The following is a 26,740-nucleotide window of genomic DNA, read 5'->3' as shown; positions in this document are numbered from 1 at the left end:
GTACGTTGCTGTAGCCAACAGAAAGTTTCAAAAAACAATGCCTACTTTCAGGTGACCCATCATCACACAGTCATTTTCTTTTGTACATTAGTTTATCTTCTCTGGAAAATTTGTTTCAGGGTGACTTGATTTTCTTTGACTCATTTTTGGTGCCTTGTCATATAAATTATCTCAATTTACCTCCTGTGTAGAGGTTTTTTTCTGTTTGTTTTGTTTTGTTTTTTATGAACCAACGTAATTGAAGAACACTGTATATGAAGGGTTTTCCCTGACTAGTCCTTGTTCTTTATCATTTTTTATGATTCCCTGTGAAAAAAGTGGTCTCTTGGTCATGATACAATTATGATACTTGCATACTAAAAGATACTTTGCAATGTTGAGACTGCAAGTGATAAATGAATAAAATATTGGCTAGAAAAGGAAGCAAAGGGTGAGAGCAAGTAGTCAAATTCTTCCCCTGTGGAACTGAAGAAAGTCAACAGCGGAGTTCTGCAGCCTAACATGCTGGAACTTTGATTGCTTAATATATTCATAGGTAAGCTGGAAAAAAGCATGAGCAATGAAGTGATAACATTTGCTGATCTTCTGAAGCTATTCAAGGTAGCAGGACAGGGACTGACTGAAGACTGCAGAAGGCAGTGCTGTGAGACAATAACTGAGCAATAAAAAAGCAGATACAGCTCGGTATAGAAAAGTAAGAAGTGATGCATGTGGGAAAACTGTTCGGGTTGCTGTGAAGAATTATCACCTTTGAGGAGACTGTTACCATGCGGATTAAGAAAGAGTTCAATGCCAATCAAATGTTAAAAATTACTAGGAAATAAATTGGAAGCAAAACAAAACCCATAATTATGCAATTATGTAAATCCGTGTTTCTCCCGCACCTTTTTGCAGTTCTCATTACAGAGAATATGATGTTAAAACTCTAAAAGTTTCAGAGAGGGCAACAAGAATGAGCAAAGGTACAGAAATACCTCTGCATTAGGAACAGAGGAGCTGACTTATTAGACATGTCTCCATGGAAAAGAGGTGAGGTGATGAGTAGAATATGGGGCAGATGTGGCAGACAAGGTTTGCCTGTTGACCGCGTCTTCCAACCCAAGAACTCACCAGGGAGAGTAAGGCATACAAGAAACACGGTGTTGGGCAGACTGCAGAGCACCTTGCCAAAGAAAGCTGTAACTGGAAAAACAGATGGAGTTAAGGGGTATCTGGAGAGGCAGTTTGAAGAGAGATCCTTTGCAGGCTACTGAATAGACAAGCTGCAGTAGGCACAGCAAATCACTTGAGCAGAAAGTGATCAAAGGCAAGGAGGGCATTAGGAGAAAGCACCATATATAGAATACTAGCCTGAACCAGAACAATAGTTTTCATGTTAGTTTTGAAGTAAATTGCTGAGCTTTCATTAAGTCCTTTGGACGTAATGTATTTGCCTCTGCATCTAATTTGGTTTGGACAAACACCTAGAAACGAATGGAAGGAACATACTCCAAGCAGCTGCTGTTCTGAGTGGTCCATTGTGCCCTTCTGACAGACAGTGCCTTCCCTTGCATCCTGCTAATGATCCAGTACCCCAACTGCTACACTTCTAAGCACGTTACAGTAAATCAACTCTGATTTGACTTTTAGAAGTAGATCAGACATATGTATCATAATAATAGCAAAGTATGTGGACGGAATGGCGTGACAGGTTATAATGGTAACAGCCAATTAATTTGCTTTGCCCTATTGTCTGTCTGCCTGAGCTGTAAGTTTCAGAGAAGACAGACACATTTGTGGATGTTAAGCTGAAAGTCTCCATTGACTTTTGCATTTGGCAGTGCAGTGGATCTTTTGAGTTATTGATGTAGTGCTACACTGAGCAGTGAGTGCAACAGGCTTTTTTCCCCTCCCTTCTTAGCTTTGTTTACTAATAATCTGGTTTTCAAAGAGGCTAATAGAAAAATATGAAAGTGTGTAACACTGCAGGGAGGATTCTTTGTTATATTAGGGCTTCTCATATAACTTGTACTTGTCACCTCATGTTGTGCACTGAATTATTTTAAGAAGCTTTACCACTTTCCAAAGGTGCATGTTTACCAGCTGTCATGTAGTGTAGCACCTCTTCTAGTTTTTCAGGAACAAAGCAACCAACTTGTAAGAGGTTTTTTGACTTCTTGAAGTACACCTTCCTCCTTTGAAGTATTCAATCAGGCAATACATTTTCATAGAATCATTTAGGTTGGAAAAGACCTTTGAGGTCATCAAGTCTGACTGTTAACCCAGCACTGCCAAGTCCAACACTAAATTGTGACACTAAGCACCACGTCTACATGTTTTTTAAACATCTCCAAGGATGGTGACTCAACCACCTCCCTGAGCAGCCTGTTCCAAAGCCTCGTTACCCTTTCAGTGATTTTTTTTTTTCCTAATATCCAATCTAAACCTCGCCTGGCGTAACTTGGGGCTGATTCTTCTTGCCCTGTGGCTAGTTACCTGGGAGAAGAGTCCAACCTCCACCTGCCTACAACCTCTTTTCAGGTAGCTGCAGAAAGCAATAAGGTCCCCCAAGTCTCCTTTTCTCCAGACTAAACACCCCCAGTTCCCTCAGCGGCTCCCCACAAGACCTGTGCCCCAGCCCCTTCCCCAGCCCCGCTGCCCGTCTCTGGACACGCTGCAGCCCCTCTACGTCCCTCTTGCAGAGAGGGGCCCAGACCTGAACACAGGGTTCGAGGGGCGGCCTCAGCAGTGCCCAGGGCAGGGGGACGGTCACTGCCCTGGTCCTGCTGGCCACACTGCTGGGGACACCAGCCAGGGTGCTGCTGGCCGCCTGGGCCCCCTGGGCACACTGCTGGCTCCTGCCCAGCCGGCCGTCACCCAGCACCCCCAGGCCCTTTCCCACCAGGCCCTTTCCAGCCGCTCTGCCCCAGCCTGTAGCGCTGCGTGGGGCTGGTGTGACCCAAGGGCAGGACCCGGCACTGAGCCCTGCTGAACCTCACACGACTGGCCTGGGCCCATCGCTCCAGCCTGCCCAGGTCCCTCTGCAGAGCCTCCTGCCCTCAGGCAGATCAACACTCTTGTCCATCTTGGTGTCATCTGCAAACTGACTGAGGGTGCACTTGAACCCCTCATCCAGATCATCAATAAAGATATTAAACAGAACTGACTCCAGTATTGAGCCTTGGGGAACACCACTTGTGACCAGCCACCAGGTGGATGTAACTCCACTTAGGACCACCCTTTGGCTTCAGCCACACATCCAGCTTCTAGAAGAGCACACCTGTCCAAGTCCTGAGCAGCCAGTGTCACCAGGAGAATTCCATGGGAGGCGGTGTCAAAAGTTTTACCAAGGTCCTGGTAGACAACATCCACAGCCTTTCCCTCATCCACTAGGTGGGTCATCTTGTCATAGAAGGAGATCAGGTTTGTCAAGCAGGACCTGCCTTTCATAAACCCTTTGCCACTATAAAGGGCCAGCAATAATAACCACAAGATTTTTTTTTAGTGTGTGTGTGTGTGTGTGTCTGTGTGTGTGTGTGTGTGTCTGTGTCTGTGTGTGTGTGTCTGTGTCTGTGTGTCTGTGTGTGTGTGTGTGTGTGTGTCCCAGGAACCACAGGGAGTTCTGGCCATAGTTTTCCTGGGCTTCCAGGCATACTAATTTTGTTCTTGCAGTAGAAAGAAGTGTCCTTAGGCATTTTATGCAATATCCAAAAGCGTGTCTTTGTAAATCTTTATGCAGTTAGTCTCAATGCAGAATAATTGTTCCATTTCTTTCTGGGGCTTGTATTTTTGTGGGGTACTATAGCTGTTCTTTTTTCAAATACTGGGATGGAGTGATCTTGTTTTCCTTCCCAGTTCTGAGCAGTGTGCATTTATCTATATGGACCACCCAGAAATTAAAACCCATTCATTTTCAGTATATTGTCATGGCAGTTTCAATAGGCACTGCTTACTTTTGTCTCATTGTAGGGGTTAGAAGGGTAAGAATAACCTCATGAAATTAGTTACAGTTTTGCTGATCTTCACATTCAAGTATGTTGACCAGACCCTAAAGTGTTGAAGAAAAAATACTGTTTGTTATGGAGTTTTTCTGTTGGTTGTTTTTGTTTTTGTTTTTTTTTCAGAATAAGATGTTCAGGGTTTTCTCATCATACAACAGAATAATACAAGTTGTAGGCAAACAAAAATGCTAAATAAATTTACAGCTGTGAGAAAATCCACAAAAATAATCAAGTTAATGAAGAAACTTGGTAAGGCATCAAACCCAAATCAGATCGTTAGAAGAATAATTTGACCCTAGAAAGTTTTCTTTTATACAAGACAACAACAAGAAGAGAAGGGCCAGCCTTAGAGACTGGTGGAGTTAAAGAGAGCTTTGCAATCCACCAATTGCATGGAGCAATATTTTGGTGGTGGGGTTTTTTTGGTATTTGGTATATTTGAGAAAAATATAAAGGAGGTAGAGCAAAAGACAGAATGGAAAAGGAAAGAAACCACAAAGCAGGTGGGTTGTAACTGTGATTCCATAAAGCCCTACCTTATATATTTAATAAGCCTGTGCTTCATGTAATCACCCAAGAGCAAAGACGTAAAACAGGCAATGATGGTATTAGGGAATCTTGCCATCAGCTGTCCTTACATGTTTTTTATTTTTACTGACACACACCACCCCCTGAGCTTTCTGTCAACAGGTATGTAATGCTTTAATGGAATTGCATACTTAAAGGATAGTTTAGGGAAGTTACCTTCAGAGGTTGTGTTATATCCTCTTTCCCCCCAAAACTGTGGAGTTTCCAAAATGATTACAAATCAGAATGGCAGAAATTGTCCTTTGTCATGCAGCAGTTTTGTCAGAAACATTAAAGAGAAAGTTTTAATTCTATGTTCTCAGTTGAGACAGCTTAAATTTAACTGAAAACAGTATTTTAAAGGTAAGCGGATCTGGAAGGTTGATCTGTATGCCACTTCTATCTAGATTTCTACCCTCAATATAGCATGTTTGTTGCAAGAGTGTTTTGAAGACAGTCTGTAATCACTTTTCTTTGAATGTCACTGTATTTTCCAGAACAGATTCATGCTGAATCTAAGTGGTGGACCACAGAGCCTCCTCAATACTTTCTCTTTTCCTCAGTCATGTTAATTCTAAAATGTAATAGATGAACCTGCTGGATCTTAGGATGTGCACATATAACAGCTTGCCTAAAGAATACATAGTTTAAGTTCAATATTATTTGGTTAGAGTTTGTAGAAATCTACTTTTAAGGTTCAGCGAGCAGATGAAGGCACTGTGTTGCAACTGTAAACATGCAACAGCACATTGCTAGATCCCTTCCCATGGTTCCACTTCTCATGCAGTGGCCTTTTGTGGTGCACCAACATTGCATACTCTGCTGTTGTTATAAATTAAATGTTTTGCTCAGTGTTTTGCTCTTGTCCTGAAGTAACTATGTGCTCCAAGCAGAGAAAATCAAGTACTTGGTCTTTGCCAACCATCACTTTTGTTTCATTACAATTACTAGCAATGAACTCCTTGCTGTGAAAATGTATAAGTTTATTGCTATTGCTCTTTGAACACTTCCATGGCCATTCTCAGCTGTTGCTGTCAGCAGAATCACAACTGCCACTGTGTTTATCTCTGAGATAGGAGGAAAGAAAAAGGCACAATGTGTTGAACATGTGAACTCTAGAGCCTCTCTGTATCTTCTGTCACAGGTAGAGTTCTCCAGTATACCCTTAACAAATTGCACCCCATTAGACATTAGTTCCGTAACATTCAGCTTCCTGGAACATCACTAAAGGGTAAGTTGGCATGAAGCCTATTCACTCTCATGAAGATCTAATGTTTTAAGACACGCTGGACTGGAAATCCTGAAGGTGAGAGGAGTATTTAGGAGACTAGTATTAACACCATCCTCAGGATTTTAGAAATCAAAAATATAAACAGGTCTTTTGTGAGTAAGCAGGAGGAAATAAGAAATACATTTTCTCTGTGATTTACTGTTTTTTGTTCCATAGAAGAGCCAGCTTGAGCCCAGCACCTACAGATATTTTTGAAAAATGCAAAACTGAAACCCTTTTTGAAAGTTTGTCCTTGCCTGCCAACACGCTGACCTGTCAGAAGCTGGCTAGTGACTGTGTATCAGAGAAACAGGTCTGTAGTAGTTTGAAGCTCTCCATCCAGTGTCTTGGTAGTCTTTTTTTCAGTAATGCACAGCTGAGTTCACTCCAGGTGCTAGTTGTCTTTGGCAGCACTGTCTGAGGTGTAGGTGCCTTGCATCTTACACAGTTCATCGGTGCTCAGAGGCTAAACACACAGACTCAAAGCCTGCAAGCACAGGAGAGGTGGAAACTAGCTAGCACCTGTGCTGCTGTGTGCCTTCTCTTTAAGGCTGCTTAAGGATAATTGCTGTGCCAAAACCACATCCACACATCCTCCTGCTTTACAGAGAGGAAATGTTAAGTGTCCAGATAAATAAAGCTGCCAGCTCTCAGTCAGGTTTTACACACAAGTTCTATCTGCTCTTCAGTGTCTTAGCTTTCAGGCTTTGTTAGTTACAGTGAGACCATATACATGCCTGTAAACTTAAAAGATGATTGATGTTATGCACCAGTTTTTAAGACCCAAAGAAGAGTTTGTGCAGTTGAAACTGTTACAATGTAGAAATATTCTTTATATAATATTTAAAAGGTCTGTTGATAAGATGGTATTGCTCAAGAATAGTGGGGCCTCAGGTGTTTCTTCTAAAGGTGGTGTTTGAGGCTGTCAAAAATCATTGATATTCCAAGATTTGGTGGGTGGGAATTGGGTGATAGATGCTAAGTTATGGAATGATCTAGAGTACATTAAACCTGTAAAAGATCTGTTAAAGAAAAAATTTTACTTAAGTGAAATCAGGGAGGCGCCCTGATTCTCAGGCAAGTTTGATAATACAGCAAATTGACTTACCTTTGGCTAGTTATGTTTTAAAATACTCCTTTCATTTGTTCTGTTTGAAAACTTTTAATCCTGTAGTGCATTTGATTTTTATTGACTTATTTTCTTTCAAAATTTTTATTAGTAGATGAATCTTGCAAAAGTAGTTGGTTAAGGTCAAATTAATGCAACTTTTGAAAGTGTTTCTGTAATTGTCCTTGCTAGTGACATTAAAATAATATGTTGCCTATCTTCCTGATGCTTTAAAATAAAAGGATACTCTTGCTCATTGATTTCCCAGACTCATTTTCAATGAAATTATTGGTGAAGCTTTCTTTGATTTCCAGGTACCTAATACAGCCCTAGGCATCTGAAGAGACAGATCTTACCTATTCATGACATATTGGAAGGAGTGTTTAAAAGATAGTAGCTCCTTTGCATGGGTAATCATAGGTTTTGAGTGCCGTGTAAATCCAGGCTTTGTTGGCGTGTACTTTAATAGTAAAGGTAGTCTTACAGGGGCATATGCAGCCAATACAAATCCACTTTATGTGACATTAGTTCATGTTTTGGAATTACACAGGATCCAAAACCTGTCAGTCAATGATAGCTTTTAAAAAGTGTGAGCATGTGTGGGTGTGTTTGCATGAGTGGATCTGTGTGGGTATGTCTGCATGCTTGCTGACATAACCTGAAATCCCTTGGAGCTGCTGCCATCTGTGAGCCTGATGTCCTGTGCACACTGCATCTTATTCCAGAAGGATTTGAAATAGGTTTCCTTTTATAAGATGAATATGCTACTGCAAGATGCAGGAGCACTTCCAGGAGCAGGACTTTACTCACTGGGCTACAGTCATGCTATGTCTTTTGCTGCTTTCTGACATTGCGAGTCTCTTTCTTTCAGCACAGTGGCCTCAAGATGGCATGAAAAGTGCAGTTGCCTGGATTCATAATTTTTCTGTTGATAAACATACTTTCCCGCAAAACAGGAGGAAGATATTTGAGTGTCCTTAGCTCTGGAAATACCACCAAAAAAAATGAGTGATATATAAAAGACAAACAACGTTACCTTGTCTGGCTCTGCTCTGAAATGAAATCAGTCACTGCTGCCTTTGGTATTGAACCTGACTGCAACCAGTGTGTACCAGGCATGTGCTGAGCACTCCCCAGAGGAAAGCTGGATATCCTATCTAGTGTTTGAACATCACTTAGTGTTTACATGGTAGGGAGAGACTGACCTCTTCCAGTAAGGCAGTTCTGAGAAAACAAGGCAAGCAAAACTTCAGGTATCAGGGGAAGTCCACAGTTGTGCAAGGGCATGAATTGGCAGTTCAGGTTGCAATTATTGAAGAGTCAATCTGGCTTAGCTCTCTGATATTTGAGAGTACTTAAATGTGCTGGGAGGGTGTTGCTTGGCTTTTTGTCTTCAGCTGGTGGGTTCATTCAATTCTCAACCCTTTAACAGTTATAAAAACAGAACAGTGAAAAGCATCCGTTGTGTTACCCCCAGACCCAATGTTATAAAAGCAAAAACAATCTAACAGGTAAAAGCAGATTTGAAAGCCCTGACTTATCTTGCTTGTCAGCATGCAGAATTCTCTCCCAGGACACTGAACTTTATTCCAGTCTGTGTGGGTTTAAATCAGGATTAATTCAGGCAAAGTCAGAGACCAGGGTTTTGTTCTTGGGTATTTTCATTCTTAGTTTTCTGGAACAGAACTTCAGGTTTTCCACTAAATTTCCCTTGCATACTACTACATAATTGTCTTTCCCTATCTCATTAAAAAGCTACGTTTTATTGGAGGGAAAAATAACTTATTTAAAACTTATTAATCCCCTCTTGAAGGAACTATCAATATGCACTGGAGGTACTCTCATACACATAAAATATTCCTAAGTCAGCACAGATATCAAAGGGTCAGAAAATGACTTGCATTAGGAGACACACGGGCTGTAATCTGAGGTGTTAGAACTGCCTGAATGTTTCTTCTAGGCTCACTGAAAATGAATTTAGCACAGTAATCCTCTGAAGAACAAGTATTTCTTTTGTGCTATTAACCTTTAAACTGTAGTTGCTTGTTAATGTCATGCCATGAGTTTTGGTAGATGTAAGGCCTCTGTTTTTCAGTTAACTGCTGGAACGTTTGTTTCTTGGGGACAGTAGGCTGTTTTGTCGGGTTCTGAGTGCATCTCCAAGACCATGCTGCTTGCTGCTTCAGATAATGTTTCATACTGCTGCATCCTGCTGCATCAGCAAGCCCAAGAGGGGCCTTTAGAACACCTTTTTTTCTTCCAGTGTCTCTGTGAAATTAATGGGGAACCAGAATGTTTGTTTCCTGAAGATGTCAGATGTTAGTAACAAAAATAAAAGCCATGCTGGTCAGTGATGCACTTAGCCCAGAAAGCTGAAACCATGTCAGTATGCAGAAATTGTCAGGCCACAGTAAGTATTGTAGGAATAAAACTATTAACATACCTCTGCCAAGTGGGGAGGAAAGTTTTTCCATTGATATCTTGACCAGGCTTCAGTGTTCTTACATTCACTCATTGGATTAGTAAACTCTCTTTTGCCATCCTGAGCTGTTGTACGGCCAAATGGCTGCTATGCTTTCCGTCCTAGGAAAGGCTGCATTTTTTTCATCTGTAGTATAGTTTCTGGTAAGGCAAGGAGAACTTTAGATTATTCTAGTGGATCTCAAGCCTATTTTAGACTATATATATATTAATGCTGTATAAAGTTTTCAAAATGCAATGCTCCAATAAATCTCATTTTGTTACTATAGTGAAGATGCATGCTTCAGGGCAGATGAGTTACATGGTCACACAACGATGACTCTACAGCTTTTTATGGCATTCAGTGTTCTCATCGCCTTGAAGACCTACGGATCTATTCTAATGGGTTCATCAGCCTGATCATTGTCTGGCGTGAAATTAGCCTTGCTTGGTATAGGCAGCTAGAGTGTTCTGCTTTCTGGCCTTGCTGTGTTTCTCTTGTGTTCATCTGCAGCAGCAGATGCAGAAGTAATAAATTGACAGGGTGGAGATCAGATTGTAGTCAGGAAAAGCCATTGTAAATTTGCTTAAAATCCAAGGGATCTGGCTTATGTAGTGTAAGGGTTTAGGTCCCTCTGTCTGATTTCAGGGACAGTCATTTCAGGTGCTTTGCATACTTAGTTGTTTTACAGTATTTGCATTATAAGACACCTCTTCTGGCAGTGAAATTGCTAATTAAAGGGCATAATTTAGTGCCATCACCCATTTCATGATACACAGCAGCAGGGAGAGCTGTTGTGGATGTTCAAGTAGCAGAAAGCCTCAAACAGTTTTCTGATTTGCACCCTGTTCCATTTAGAGTTCTCTTCAGGACAGCATATGAGTACCTTTGTTGAAGCTCTGACAGTACACCTGCCTGCTGATTTATTTACCAAGAGTAACACTGTTAGAGGCAGTCCTGCTTAAAAAGAGAAAAGGACACCATTTTGCTTAGAAAGCCATATAGTCTCAACAGTGTTTTCCTTTCTTCTGCTGTCTCTGAGGTATAGGTACATGGAGGATATAGATACCTGGTAGTCTAGTTTATCCCTAATATTTTGCAGCTGTCTATTTATGTGAGGAACAAAGTCAGCAAAACTGACATTGTTTTCATTGGCTTTTGAGACAGACACTTCCTTGACTAACACACAGATAACATTTAACATCTGCTTGGATCGGAATAGGTGTTTTTGCAGCAAAGCTTCCAGGAATAGCTAAGGGCACCTTTTGCAAATTTTTGTACTTGGAGCAGGCATAGGAGAAGGAAAATACAGAAAGAGGAGAGAAGGAGGGTTTGGTTCAGGTGCCTTCTTCAAATTGTTTCTGGTCATACTGTTCTCTTGCTCTTTATTATAAAACTGGGAAAAAAATCTTAACTTTACCATGTTGGTATGGTTTTAATCTGTGTTTGCAATAGTATAGTGTCAATCCTTTTGCCAATGGAGAAGGGAGTCTCTTTTTTTTCCTACATGTCTATTTTTTAAAAAAGAATGCATTATAACTGTGGCCTGTAAAAGGATTTTCAAACATACAGCAAAATTTCTGTGCATGATTGCAAAGGGCTTACCATCTTCCCTTGAGTAAAGTGAGACTTCACACAAATACAGAAAGTCAAAAACGCTCATGTCTGGCATCACAGAAGATTTAACTGTGCAGTAATTTTCATTGCATGTTACAAGTGGGAATGTGAGCCAGTCCGGAACCCCATGTAACATTACAGGCAAAATGTCTGGGTTGTTCATTCTCATTCCTCAGCATAGACTTTCTGGGACCATATACTTTTTGACTTTTGCCTAGAAATAATGAATCAGGCAACAGAGACAAACTGTATCATGACTTTTCTTTTGTTTCCTCTCTAATCTGTGCAATTGACCTACTTCAGGGGAGGTAATGATACGTATGGAATAAAGAAGATTCAAGATTGTCATATATCAAATGAGACAGACTTTTGCCTCTTGTGTTTATCTCAGACCTTTAGTTACCCTCCTTCATTCCCACCTAATGTAGTTTCTTTAACTTTTGGTCTCTCTGTATTATCTTTTCAGCAAGTAGCAAGTAGCAGCTAACTCAAAAATTTCAGAGTCATCCTTGTATTTATTTGCCTTTTAATAACCATAACACAGCAATTTAATTTGGTGTTTAAAACAGTCATCTTTCTTCCTGGAATTTTTTTTCACTGTTAAAATAATCTGAAGTTTAAATAAATACTTGGATTGTTGGTGGGTTTATTTTTTGGGTTTGTTTTTGGGTTTTTTTCTTTCTCTTCCTCTCCATTTTTAACTACAGAGTTCCAGGAAAGGAATTATTAAACCTGGACTCTATGTTAAATGAAGGCTTGGATGGGGAGAGGGCAGAGGCTACTGTGGCTGAGCTGAAGGACAGAGGAACAGACTCTTTTAACAAGTTAGGGATCTAAATGTAAGCTAACCCATTTCCAAGAGCTACTCATAATGATTATGTCCTGTGGTTGATTTATTTATAACTATAGCAGTTGCTGTGGGAACAAAACATTAGGCCAAATTCTGACCTCAGAATATAAATCTAGAATGGTTTCACTCTGATTTTTTTTATATTTTGATGGCATTACTTTGGATTCATTCTACTGTAACTGAGATCAAAATCTGTCCTGTTGTGTTAGGGGTTTTTTTTCCTTCGAGACTGCATTTCTACAGTCCTTTTCATCTAATTTTGAAGACAAAGAGCAGCAGAGTGTATGTTTAAACTAGTGCTGTGGCCACCTTGTATGCTCATGTGTATCTTGAGGTAGATCAGACTTTGAGTCTGGTGACCCTGTGTACTCCAGGGACAGACCGGCTGGCAGGCTCCCCATGGCTGAGGAGTCTAGCTCCCTGTACAGCTACCAGTTGCTTTCAGTGGTACAAGGAGGCACTTTTTAACTATTTAGGACACTGTGTCAGTTTGTAAACCAATTTTGCAGGAAGGGGAGAGAAGTCAGAGAGCCATTACGGATTCTGTTATACCCAGGTGATAAACCTGTGATAGTATCAATGTTTCACTGGTATATAAGAGTAAATGAAACAGAGAGACCTCTGCAAAATTGGAGTTCTGCAACAGCATACGAAGCTACACAGCCTGTCTGAAAATGTAATGCATGTGAGGAACAGTGTGAACACTACAAGTTTGTTATGCACCTTAGGCTGTTCACCAGCTCCTCCCCGCCCCCACCCCACCCCACCCCTTCTTCCGTGTTTTATTTACGTGCCCTCAAATTGACTGCCTAACACAACTGAAAAGCTGTCAGATGAAAGTCCTCACAGCAGAAACAGTGCTCTACAGCCTTTAAACTTACTGCCTGTAACTGGTAATTGGGAATAGGGGCTGCAGAGAAGTTAAAAGCATTTGTTGGCCTGGTTTATTCAGATTGTTTTAGTCAGTTAATACAGAAGTATCAGTTTCTTCATTACAGTAACTTTCTTCAGTAACAATCATATGTCAGCCCATGGAAGATGAAACTAATTATTCTCCATTTTGAGACATGCCTGTTGTGGATAAGAAGATATAGTGCCTCCAAGAATTCATCTCTCAGTTCAGTTAAACAGCTTGCAGTGACAAGTGCCAGCTATTCCCCTTCCCCTTTTTTTAAGACTTAACATTTTCTTGGGTATATTTTTAAAATTCTGATTTGGGTAGCTTTATGAAAAGATAAAGCAGGCTGCTGCTGTAATCATTCCTGAATTTAGCCATGCTCTGATGGCTGAAATGTGATCCCCCTGGTTAATAAAAAACTGTCTGGGGTTTCTGTTACGTTTTTTTTGATTGGTCATATTTATTTTGCCCTTGGAAATGACAGCAATGTTTTTTTTATAATCTAGGTGTTTGTCTAATTGCATGGAGTTTTGATTCAAGTATTGCCAAGACATCTGTATGTATTATCATTTCCATAGTTTAGCAATGTCTTAATTCATGGCTTGAGCATTTAGGCCCCCTCTCTGTGACCTCAGAAATTAGCTTTAGCGTTGAGATGAATGGATGTGACAACCAAAAGCAAACATTTCTTAAGGAGATGAAGTAGTTGTGCTCTGATAGATGTGGCTGTTTCTCTGGTCCCTGGTTTATGTGTCAGGAGGAAGAGGGGTTGCACCACATCTTTAAACTATTTGAAATTATATCAAAAGGATTTGCTTCCAGTGGACCCAGTACAGGCCAAAAAAACCAAAGACACTTTCCCACATTATCTGCACCTCAGCAATGGCAAATGTAGAGGCAATTCAGGACACTTCTGCAGCTGAGGTACTTCCTCATTGCCATGCTAACAGACACCATGTTCGCATCTGCGATGGATATACCCTGGTACCTCCTTGGCCAGGGAGTCCATGTCATCATGTCAGAGGCCTGTTCACAGAAGGAGATGAACCTTCAGCTTTTTGGAGCAGCTCAGTGGTATGCAATGCTGTGCAAGACCAATCTTCAATGAAGGGGAACTGGTGCCCCAATGTGGATGCCTGGCTGTTTACTTGCAAATGTTGCTTTTGCTGCTGCTTTGGAGTCTCCAGCTGTGAAGTGGTGTAACTTCTAGAGGATTTTGGAAGAGCTGTTTTCATGTGTGTTTGAAAATTTTTCTCTTAAAAGAGCAATCATATTGGTGCACATAACTGGGAAGAAGGTGAAAGCAAAGCTGTCTGTCCATCAGTCAGTTATTTAAAATTCATTATGAAATTTGGTGCTGTGAAATTGCACTGTTGAATAAGATGAGTAATGAGAGTGTCACTTCCAGGACAAGCTCTGTATGTATCAGTATGGGGAACAGCCATCTCAGGTTGTAAAGCCATTGATGTTAATGGTACAGCATGCACTGCAGTGAAAATCACATTTCTGAACATTACAATACTGGATGTTCCTCTTAAATTGTTCAGTAAAAAAGGACCAGTACCTGTCAGTCTTGATCCATTAAAGTTGTTGCTCAAGTATTTGGTTATCTTTGGCACTAGTGGTCAGATAAATGTATGCATTAAGTGATCTTCTGAATTGGAAAGAGGCCTAAGAAGTTATAACTTGGTTTGCAGTTATAAACTCACACTTTGCTCCAAAGCTGTAGTCTTGGAGGATGACAGGATAGTTATGACAACCCTGCCTTCTCTATTCACAGGTGTTCCCTTTCCAAAGAACTTTCTTCAGATCTGCAAGAAGATACTCTGCCGGCTTTTTCGAGTGTTTGTTCACGTATACATCCATCACTTTGACCGTATCATCCTCATGGGAGCAGAGGCTCACGTCAATACCTGTTACAAGCATTTTTATTACTTTGTGACAGAGCTGAACCTTATAGACCGCAAAGAACTAGAGCCTTTGGTAAGTGTGGGGTCTAAGGGAAATCTCTAGGAAATTTTCATCCTCTCATCACTGAGCCTTTCCCACATGTGTTGCAGTGGGTTTCATCTAGGAATAACATTCACGGTTGAACAAAGGCAATTTAAAGGGGTGAACCCTTGCCTCTGTCCATAGACCCATTCCATCTGCTGCAGTATTTGTGACATGTTCAGAAGGCTCAGTAGAAAAAGAAAAGTGCAGTGTATTTTTTATAGAAAAAAAAAAAAAAAAGGTGGGAAATACTGCCATTCGAAAACAAGTTCATTTATCTTCTGCTTCTTCCTGTACTATATATTTTATGTATAATTTTATTCTGGTTTTTATTGGTCAGTAACAGCGCGGTACTCATAGCAGTCACATGAATGCATGTGAAGGGAACAGTGGTCTACATAAAAGTGAATTTTTATGTTTTTTAATCTTTAAGTGGGTGTTTGCGAAGGTATTGAGTGTGTTAGACCCAGAGCACACTCTGGATTTAAGTGAGACAGATGAGGTGAGACAGAGGTTCGGACAATTAACAGTGTAACAAAACCAGACACTTCCTTTCCGACTGCAATAGATCAAAATTATATTGTTTCCAAAAGTAAGGCTCCAGAAATGGAAACACTTTTGCTGTTGCTTGCAAATGCAAGTGAAAGTGTAAGCAAAGAAGGAAAAGTAAAGCACAATTCAGAAGGCAGTTTATGTACAGTCCTCCCCTGTGGGTATTTAGCCAACTTTAAAAGGGATCAGAGCAACATTCCTCCATGGGTCAGAGTTTGGAAAGCATTGCTGTATGGCTTGTTGATGAAGTGTTAGAACCACTGGGATTTTTTTTGTCTCCACAGAATTACAGAACAGCTGAGGCTGGCTGGCACCTATGGATATCGTGTAGGCCAAACCTCTGCTCAAAGCAGTGTCACCTAGAGAGGGCTGCCCAGGACCGTGTCAAGTTTTCAGTTGTTCCACATAAAGGCACATTGCAAGGAAGTGTGTAGCACAGTTGGTAGAAACACTTCTGAAAGCATGGCAAAATGTTGTTTGCCTGTATTTCTGTAGGAATGGGAGCTGTTGCTCATGTGCACGTATGTGCACATACTTCATGTACACGTATATGCTTATGCTAATTGAAGGAGAGCCTGTAAGGCAAGTCAAAAGTGAATGGTCTTGTTTCAAGCAGTTCCAGGCCTGCTGAAAGACACTGCGTATGGCACGTATTGATAACTTGCTATGTATCTATGATTTGTTTCAAAATAGGAGAACTTAATATAACATCTAAATGTGTTCTAAGGTATAGAAGGAGGCCCTGCAAAAAAGAACTGCCAGACTAGTGATCCTAGGTTAGCTGTAGCTGTTAAATGCTGAAGATGTGTGACAAGCAAGGTACAAGGCAGGACATCTCAGAGGTAAGAAGAGAGGCGATCTTAAGGCCATTACGAGATCTTGCTTGCTTTGGAACACAGAGAGCACAAAAATTATTTAATGCTGCAGTTTGTGGTTAGCAGTATTCCTGCACTAAGCAGACAGATGAAGGATTGGGGCCAGAGTGGTGCAAGAGGTGGCTGAAGTCCAGCAGCAGAGCAAACTAGGAGTGTGCTCCAACTGGTGTGTGCTTTCCCCTTGCATTCCAGCATTCTCTCCCTTCACAAAATTATCCTTAGGTTCATCATGTGATGCAGTATTATTAACTTTGCTGGTATACAGAGTCTCCTCTGTATTTCACCTGCACTGGGAAGACATCATGTGAGCAAACTGACAAAGCTCTACCTGCTTCCATCATCCTGCCCCTGACTTGAGTGGGTATCAGCAGTATGGAAATGCAGAAAGAAAATATCTGTCTGTGTTTTTGTCTTCAGCTGGGCAGAGAGAAGGAAAGGAGTTGCCAAACAAAAGCAGACATTACAAATAATCTTGAATTTTAATGTGTTAGTTGAGAACAATCTGTGCCCTGCCAGGTTCACCGTGGCAGAAAATGAACCCACATTATCTCCCATAATTAGAAAATGGGCCAAGAGCTGATTAAATAAACAGACTGCTTTAATAAACAGGAAGGCAACTGATTTATCAATATAACTTCAAGAAAGGAATTGAGTCAGGCAGTAGGTGAGTAGTAATATTAGCCTGCAGGATTTATGCTTTTTGTTTATAATAGCTTTTGTCAGCCTTTTGCAACCCAGCACAGCAGTAACAAAATCAAATGAAGCGAATGAGTCAAACAGGGTTCCCCCTCCCTTCTGGGAGTTGCATAACTTGTCCTTTCTGCAACCAAAGGGGGAGCTATAGTTTAAGATGCTGCGTATCTTTTTCCCATCTCCATCACTATGTTAGCTTGACAGATCCCTCAGTCTTTCATAGATCTGTTTTATATGGGGACAGAAAAGGAAGCTGGCACAGTCACTAACACTGCAGGTGGTCCTGAGGGGAAAAAACCCACATGTCCAATTGGTTAATTTGAGGGAAAAGAAGTCTGAAAGCATATCTCCCCTTTCCTGCAGCTAACAGACAGACAAGGCAGTCTGCACCATAAGAGCTTTCAGAAGACCATTAAGGCACACCTCCATGCAGAGGCTATCAGAAAATAAACTAAGGTTTGAATTTTAAGATGTGGAATCTGCTTTGTACTGTCTCCCTGTATGACCAGCTTTATTTTCCACTGGCAGTAGTTCACCTTAATTCACTTCTTAGTCTCTTTCCATAGCCAAAACTGTCTAGTGCAGTGGTGCCTATCCCACCCTCAGCCTATGTAGGTGTCCACTTGTGTAGCATGCTTCAAGCACTTCATCTAAATGTGCTTTTTAGTAAGAATCTTAATGCAGATGCCTCAGCACATTAACTTAGTGTTCAAACAGCAGCCCAGCTACAGCGAGTAATGCCCCTCTGCTTCCTTTCTGTGATACCTTTTCTCTAATAACAGATTTTATAGTATGTAGGTCTGAAGAAATATGCTAGAGTGCTTTACAAGCACATCATAAGCAAAATAGTCTTGCTTTGGGGAGTTTTACTTGATTTATCACCATTTAACAAAACTTCTACAGATCTGGTTATTGAGGAAAATGAGATAAAAAAAACACTTGATGAAGAAACACCTTTCTTCCCTAGGCTCTAATTCAGTAAAAAAGTTCTCTTCCCTCCTCCCAGGTCTCAACTCACCTTGGTTCTGCTACATGTTACATTCAGCTATTCCTAATCCCTTTGTTGAGGTGAGGGCCAATGAAGGAGACCAGGGATGTGTCTACTGCTTCTTGCTCTTACTTGTTTTCCTCCACTCCAGCATGGGTTTACTGTGGGATACAGTCTTTCATGGTGTCCCTGCTCTGGTGAGGGTTGCCCATGACCCGCAGTCCCTTCAGGAGTGTGCCTGCGCTGGCACAGGGCACTTCCTTCTGAGAGTACATCTCTAACCACATCCCCAGCAGTGCCACCAGCCATGTGTCCTCTCCTCTAAGTGGTTGCTGCTTTCTTAAATATCTGTGAGCAGAGGCACCGTGTGCTTCTCTAGCTGAAGTTTTAGCACATGGTAAGTTATTTGCAGTGTTTCAGTGGCAGCTGGAAGTAGCTGTGACTGGCACAGGGAATTCATGCTCTCCTGCCACAATGTCACCCCATACCCACTGCTACCAAAACCTGCCAGTTACACCCAGTCCAAAACATCCTCTGCAAAGTAAGTCATATGCAATCTGTTGGTTGAAGCCTTGCTTTCTGTTTCCAGTTTTGTTATGGGTTTCTTGCCTCTCTCTGGTAGTAGCTTTCTGCATGACTTTTCCCATGTGGAATATAAGAATATTTAGCATCTCACAGAAGTATTGTGAGCCTGAATTTAACAGTTTTTGCAAACTACTCTGATGCCATGAAATAAGAGTTGTAATAAGAGTAGAGCTTGCTCCTGGTTCAATTTCCTACCTTCAGCAGCAAGCTGAATCCTTGACACACACAAAAGGAGTGGGAAGACCACAACTTCCTGTGTTCCATAACTCAGTGTTCACTTTTTTGCTTTGCTGTTGTTTAGGAGTTGCACTGCTGAAAATGGGAAATGTGCAAGCACCATGCTGTCATGCTTCCTAGCTCTGTAGACTTCACTTGAATCTAGCAGTCTGTTAGTCTGGGCTCCAAACTACAGATCCAGACCCTTGTTCCTCTTTTTTTCCAGAGTAGATTGACTGTCTTCAGAACTGCTTCATAGAACTCTCTGTTAACCCACTTGTGAAAGGTGTAACTCTTCGTGGTTAAGATGTAACTTGAAAGCTGGTTTTCGTATATTTTGCTGGGACAGGTCACTCACCAGCTTTTTCTGCTTTTAAGGAATGCAACCTGCTGTATGCAAGGCAACACAATCTCTTCCAAATAGCTGATTTCTTTAGCTCAACACAGCATAAATCATCATAAATGTGATTTGAAGATTTAAAGTACTCAAAGAAAGGTGAGTACTTTCTCTGATATGTATCACATTCCATTACTCCCATCTTAGAAAAAAAAAGGCTAACTAGCAGTAATAAAATACTGCTACATATAGAGCAAGTGCTCCCTAAAGGAATCTATCATTTGAAAGTGTCTTCTAGCAGTATGGCAGCATCAGGTCACAGAAGTTTCTCTGGCATAAATAACAGTTTCAAAGAGCATTCCTCACTGTGAGGGCATGGGGTGTCTTTTTTAGCAGTAGCTGGTGACCACCTTCAGATGCTTGGTTTGGCTTGATGATTGCAGAGCCTGTTTACTGCTACAGTCAAAGTTTGGCTGGAACAGGCACAGGTCCTGTCATGAAACCTGAGGATCAGGGCAGCTACAGCAACATGACCTCTAGTAAGGGTGGGAAGAAGAATAAAAAAAAACCAGAAAAACCCCCAACTTTCTGAAAAGCCAGAAAGGTAATGCAAGAGGCATTAAACCACATGTTTTTGTTATATACCCACCCACCCATGCCCCGTGCCCCCAGTGAGAAGGTGCCTGTCAGAAAGATAAACACAAAGAATCCAGCAGCTAGCTACACTTCTCCTTCAGTCATGTAAGAGCCTTCTGATTCAGAGGCCATAGACATTTGTGACTAAATCTCAGTGCAGGGCATTTTGTCAGATAGCAGTTAGTTTGTGATGCAGCTAAGTCTGCTCCCAGCTTCTCAGCATTGACCTGTGTGTATTGCAGTATCTTGTTTTGATTTCCAAATCTGTGCTTTTTAATTTGCCTGATATTTCACTGTGCCTTGTGTTTGTCAGAGTTAAGTAAAAAAATAAAAACACCCCCCCCCCCCCAAAAAAAAAACCAACCTTAATCTAAAAATGTGGTGAGATTTTAGTGTTAAGTTTGGAGGTCTGAGCATGGTGCAGTTCACCTGAAGGAACAAGATTCCCAAGATGCATTTTTTTTTTTTTAAAGTTGTGGGAGGTGTGGACCTGGCTCTTTTTCTTACTGTTGAGCATTACATATTAATGTAACCTTAAATTGTATCTCCAAAGAGGAGAGACAGGGGAAGAAAAAAAAAAAAAGACACTTGGTCTTTTTGCTGTGCAAATCTTTGCAAGGTCACAGAGGGCCCGAGAATGTGTGCAGGGCTTGTATATTCAATGTGTACTCTGAAACTCATGTTACAATAAAAAATCTAGGTGGCAAACTCAAGCATATTTCATCTTTCCATGGCTACCAAGTTGCAGAACTGTGGGCAGGTCAAGCACTCAAATCATGCCAATGAGCACTGGGAAGTAATGTGCCAGGATGACACTGCCAAATAGGAAGGAATGATACGTGTGGTTTGAGTACATTTGCTTCTCTCACAGTTATTAAGGAGTGTCAAATGCATGAATCTGTTTGCCAGAGATACCTGTATATGCCATTTTTTAATGGTGGGGTTTTTTTGGTTTTTTGGGGTTTTTTTTTTTGTTTAATCAGTGTAGTGTCCTAGGTACCAAATGTAGTTACCAAAAAGTAACTTTTGTGCTCTTTCAGAAGTATCCAAAAATATATTGCAAACCAGCCAGATTCCCAGAAGATAACTTTGCAAACTGTTGATGGCATTAAAATTTCCCTCTGAGGACAGGGGTGAAAGACAGCAGAATATGACCATCAGCTTTGCTCATTCTCCAGAAATCTTTCTTTTTATAAGTCACATCCTGTGAGAACTTTGATCTTTTTCTCAGAAGTCATTTTTTATAAACATTTGTTTATGCGAACAAAAAGAATAATTACAGTTGAATGAAGAAAATAGAGAAGGATATTATTCACTGTACTGTTCTAGTAACTGTTAAAATGCTGATTTCATTTAGATGTAGTGACATTTGGTCATGGTAGCAAGTGGACAGCAAAGTGGTGGCAGTCAGTGTAGCTGAGCGCATAAAAAAGGTGATGCTGGTAACTGCCTCCATGAGGATGGAGATCGTCTGCAGGCTACGCAAAGGCAGCAAGGTTTTCTTGCTTTATTCTCCATGATTCTCAGTGTAAATGGTTCCATTGGCTTTATGGCATGATTGGTTTCTGATAACATTTTAATGCAATATGTGGAGCTGCTTAGAAGTAACCATCTATGTTGTTAGATTTGTCTTTCTGAAGTGAACTTTTAGTGCTTGTCCAGGCAGTCTACAAAGTAAGGAGGTGCATGCTTAATACATTAACCTAATCATTAAACTTTGTTCAGTTTGGAGGTTTTTTTCTTTTTCCCTGCTCTTTTTCCCCCTAGGAAGCAGTATTATATGTTATTTGCAAAAACCTGCTATGGTCTGGGTGACAGAAGATTTCAAAGTTAAGCACGTTCAGGAAATTACACATTGAGGTTAGTGTAATGACCGTAACTCTGCCATCCTATATTTTAAGATTCAGAGCTACATTAATGCCCTGATGACACTTACATGAATCTGAGACACTTTCTTTTCAGTCAGTGAAATTACTCCAGATCTTTTCATAAAATTCAGAGAGCAATCTAGCCCCACAGTCACAGGTGGCATGTTCATGTGCTGTTTTTCCACCAACATTATTGTTACGCAATACGCTGCTTTGTGAGCTGCTGCAGAATGCTTTGTACCCAATGGTATATTAACTGACAGGTTTGTAGGCACATTTAGCAGAACAATCAAAACTACAAGGGGAAGAGTTATTTTTGTACTTACAGCCAGGTTGTCAGCAGTGCTGACATATGTGTGACGTTGTTTGTCAAAAGATAATGTTTCCATCTCTAGGCTTTTCAGCCAGGATCTTCCATAACCTATTAAAAAAAAAAAATCACTTAAGATATAGTTCCACAATCATTTTAAGCCAAGAAGAACGCAGACTGAAACAGGAAATGATGATCCTGCCCTTCCTATAACTACTAACTGGATAATCCTTTCCTCCTTCCTTGTGTTGGAGCTAGCCTTTATGTTACCATAGTCAGATCCAGGGATGGATCAGCTGAGCACCAGTTCAGCCAAAACTGATGAGTTTCATGTAATCATAGAATCATAAAATGGTTTGTGTTGGAGGAGGCTGTCTACTAAACAGCACTGGTCCCAGTACAGACCCCTGAGGGACACCGCCCATCACTGATCTCCACCTGGACATTGAGCTGTTGACTACTACCCTGTAGATACAACCATCCAGCCAATTCCTTATCCACTGAACAGTCCAGCCATCAAATCCATCTTTCCAATTTTGAGAGAAGGATATTGTGGGTGATCATGTCAAAGGCCTTACGGGAAGTCCAGATGGATGACATCTGTAGCTCTTCCCTTGACTATTAATGCAGTCACTCCATCATAGAAGGCCACCGGGTTGGTTAGGCAGCACTTGCCAGTGGTGGAGCCATGTTGGCTGTCTCGAATCACCCCCATGTGCCTTAGCATGGCTTCTAGGAGAATCTGTTCCATGACCTTCCCAGGCACAGAGGTGAAGCTGACAGGCCAGTAGTTCCCTGGGTCATCCTTTTTACCCTTTTTAAAAATCTGTGCAACATTTCTCTTTTTCCAGTCACTGTGGACTTCGCCTGACCACCACAACTTTTCAAATATCATGGAGAGTGGCTTTTTTGGGAGAGCCATTTCTCTCGGGACTCTGGCATTCCTCTCATCAGGTCCCATCGACTTATGTATGTTCAGGCTCCTCAGGTGATTTTGAACCTGATCTTCTCTTACAGTGGAAGAGACCCTGCCTTTGGCCCCCCCATCCCTGCCTGGAGGTCCATTCACTCGAGAGGTGATTACCAGTGAAGTGTGAGGCAAAAAAGTTGTTGAGTACCTCTGTCAGGGGGAGTATGCTTTCTTTGACCTTCCTTTTCTGCCTGACATACCTATAGAAGCCCTTCTTATTCTTCACACCCGTTGCCAAGTTCAGCTCCATCCACACCTTGGCCTTCCTGACCCCATCCCAACACAACTGAGCGATGCTTCTGTACTATTCCCCAGGATACCTATCCCTGCTTCCACTGCCTGTGCATTTCCTTCTTACCCTTTAGTTTGACCAGCAGGTCTTGACTCAGCTATGCCCGTCTTTTGCCATCCTTCCCTAGCTTCTTATACCTGGGGATTGAGACATCCTGTGCTCTATGGAAAGCACCCTTAAAGATCTGCCACCTCTGTTCTGCTCCCTTGTCCCCAAAGGCAGTTTCCCAGGGGGCCCTATTGACTAACTCCTTGAACAGCTGGAATTTTTGCCAGGACACTTTCCTGAGCAGTTACACAGAGCCTAACATTGGCACAAGCCAGGTAGTGGAAACACAGAGTTGGGGGAATTGTGATGGTGTGACTGCTGGTTTTGTGGCAGCCTGCTCTTCTGACGGCACACACACAGACAAAAGTGTAGTCCTGTGTACTGGAAGGAGTGTGCCCCTACATGCATGTGAGGGTTTGGGCTTGCAGCAGCTGCTGGTGCTAGTCCTGTTAGGTGTTCAGAAGTCGGAATACCAAATCAAAAAGTGTCCATTTTCATGTGAGTTTCTCCAAGCACCCTGTCTGTTTCAGGATGAGCTAATTAAAAGTACCATAGGCAGATTGTGCTCAGGTGAACACTTCAGAGTTCCTCTTCTATGCTTCTTGCTTTCCCAGGGCTACAGTAAGGCATAAATATCAGTCCTACAGCTCTGTCACTGCTGTACATGAGGCCCAAGTAGCTGCTGTTGCACATCTGATTTACCACAAACAATGCATCTTTCCACGAAGTATTTAGCAGCTTTGCTGCATCCTTGTTGATACCAGAAAAGATGTGTATGTATCAGGCAATTCTTTGCCAGAAATGCCACAGACATAGTAGAAGTACCATCAACATAGCCTGTCTGGCACTAGACAAAACCAGTGCTCACATTGGAAAAATCAGCAGTAGCAGACTTAATAAAACATGGCAAAGTGTCAGCATTGTGACAAGGGTACACTCAGATGAAACACAGCTCAGTTAAACATGATTACATAAGACTTCTTCTGCAGACAGAGTTTTCAAGCATGTATTTTAAAATAAAAGTATACCTTAATTAATTCACTTGATTTTTTTCCAAATTATTGTTTGGTCTGCTTAACTAATTTTTTATGTTTATGGTGAAAATTAGAATTTTCTCCATTTTTCCATTTACAGTCTTTATGAAAGCAGTGATGGTAATCATAAATCAATAGACTGTGTAATATAAATTATTTGGCAGTCAGCAGAGGACAGTCTGAGCTCAAAAGCAGAGGAAAACTAATTTCATTAAAGTCACTGTGTTCTCTTTATCATTATCCTTCATAGCTACCCAATTCTACTTTTGTATTGCTGCTCATTGACATCAAAGTACAGCACTTCAGATCTTTCTGAAGTGTCCTGTATTATAGCACTTATAAGAAGCCAGACAACAAGGCAACACTGGAACAGGCTGCTGAGAGAAGCTGTGGATGCCCCATCCCTGGCAGTGCTCAAGGCCAGGTTGGATGGGGCTCTGAGCAACCTGGTCTAGTGGAAGGTGTCCCTGCCCATGGCAGGGGGTTGGAACTGGATGGTCTTTCAGGTCCCTTCCAACCCAAAGCATTCTATGATTCTGTGAATCTTAATGCATTGTTTTAAAGATATCTCCGACTTTTTATCCTTCTAAAATTCCTAGCGAGTTCTGTGTGCTGTCTGGATAGCTGAAACTTTAGGCAAAGAACATTTAAGGTTTAATCTTGTTCAGAGTCATAGATACTGCTGATGCTCCAGAAGAATAACTGATCTTTAACAGATTCTGATAAAAAAAAAACCTCTAAGTGAAGCTTCTGTATGAAAAACTTTTCTTTCTGCTTCCTCTTGCATTGATATTGGGGCATTCAGAGGGAGAGCTGCCAGCCCCCTGCCACTCTGGTAAGAACAGGCAGGCCCAACGCAAATAGCTTCTTCTGGAGAAGTTGGCACCTAGCTTCCCCATCGTTTCTCTGATTTGCTTTTGTCCATCCTCCCACAAAACTGCACACCATGCCCTCTATTAGATAGAATTGACTATCGGCCTTTCCTATAGCAAAATTCACTTGCTAAATATTTACTGTGTGCCTTGTAGAAAACAAAAAACCCAACGGTTACATGTGCCAGTAGATGCGGAACTAATAACCAAAGTGGGAGGTGGGGGTGGGGTGGGGGTGGGGGGTTGCGGGGAGCAGGAACGCAGACATGGACGGACATATCACTGGCTCTCTTTAAGCATGTGATGTAGATATTTGTGTGTTCTCAAGTACAATTCACAATATGAATTTAGTTTTCATACATGCTTGTTGCTTGTAGTTGCTTCAAATTCTGTTACTCATCCCAAAGTGGTGTAGTGACTTACTACTTGTTTGGGTATTACCAAAAATGAAACACTTGTTGAGCCAACATTAAAGTAGGTATAATTTTCTTTTTTTCTTTTCCTTTTGGTCATCACTTTAGTAAAAGTCCCCATTCAGACAAAGCTTGTCACTGCTGCCAACTAGTCAGCAGTATTTTTGCTTTGGGAAAAAAAAAAAAAAAAAAAGAAGAAGAAGAAACCAAGCATTCCTTGCCCTCAGTCCAATTTTTCCATTTCAACAAGAGATATGGTGATAATATCCAAAAGAATTTCTTTTACATTGCACAAATGATGAGAATGTCTCAGTTAATAGATGTGACCACCAGCTGAACAAGAAACTAGTGGTAGCTAAGTAAATGTCATCTTTTCCATCTCCTCCATTTCCTGCAAGAAGTCAGGGTGGGAAATGAGAACACTAGGACTTAACATTGCTGAAAACCAGGATTCTCCAACTCTTAAAGAGTTGTAAGATGCACTGCAGTGTCAGTTTTTCTCAGTAAATAATTTCTGGCATGCATGTTTTTAATCATTATTTTCATCACATTCACTGTTTTCCTTGCACTGAACCCAAGCATGCTCTGCTTGGAACAGGAGGACAGACAGTCTTCCCTACTGACAATTTTCTGTGTGTAATCAACTAATCAGAGGTTTTGGGATGGTACTGTCTGGTGCTCTGGATTAACCACTCTGCGCTTTTGTGCTCTGACATGATTATCTGTTTTTGTGGTGAGAAGTACACCACCGAAGTCCTGTTTTAAAGTTTAACATCAATTCAAGTTATAGGCTTCTCCTATATAAAGGGGCTTCTCCACAACACATTTGTTCTTCAAAGATATTATTAATACAAGATAAAAACAATTATAGTTAACTGTTTGGAATAAAGTGAGAACATGAACATTTTGAAGAAACTTATTCCTCCAAATATCTTCAATTTTGAAAAACATTAAAAGAGCAGAAACTAACTGCAAAATAACATCCATCTGATACTTTTGCACTTCTTTATTTTCTTTTTTTTTTTACAGTCAACTCCAATGAGATTGATGTAACAGAAAAGACACGACACACAAAAAAATATTTTCATAAATATTTAATTAATTTTGAGTTTCTGGTGAGTTAATGTGAATCCTGCCTAGTCAATAGGTGGCTGCTCTGTGCTAGCTTAGTATGTGTGGGGAGTAGCTGGCTTGCTCACAGCAACAAGGAGGAAAAGCAGAGCAGTAAAAGGAAATTGTGGTTGTAAAACCACAAAAAAATGACAGGGGCATTCCAGGTCAGCTGTTATATGAAACAAGAATTTCAAA

At 41.1% G+C, this 26,740-nt stretch overlaps 1 protein-coding gene across 5 annotated transcripts in view; it reads left to right on the top strand.

The window, feature by feature from the left end:
- Positions 1-26,740, top strand: part of MOB3B (MOB kinase activator 3B) — a 107,625-nt gene that overhangs the window by 67,928 nt on the left and 12,957 nt on the right. For 4 of the 5 annotated variants that reach the window (XM_027784587.2, XM_027784585.2, XM_055791447.1 and 1 more), the window contains 2 exons: positions 14,532-14,734; positions 19,031-19,148. In XM_027784587.2, the coding sequence (XP_027640388.1) occupies positions 14,532-14,734; positions 19,031-19,114 (287 nt within the window). In that variant the 3' untranslated portion in view covers positions 19,115-19,148. The remainder of the gene's footprint in view (positions 1-14,531; positions 14,735-19,030; positions 19,149-26,740) is intronic. The other variant, XM_027784589.2, reaches the window with a different exon arrangement.

This window comes from Falco peregrinus, chromosome Z (genome assembly GCF_023634155.1).
Source record: "Falco peregrinus isolate bFalPer1 chromosome Z, bFalPer1.pri, whole genome shotgun sequence".
Taxonomy (NCBI): Eukaryota; Metazoa; Chordata; class Aves; order Falconiformes; family Falconidae; genus Falco; species Falco peregrinus.
This window is presented reverse-complemented; position numbering and strand designations above follow the sequence as displayed.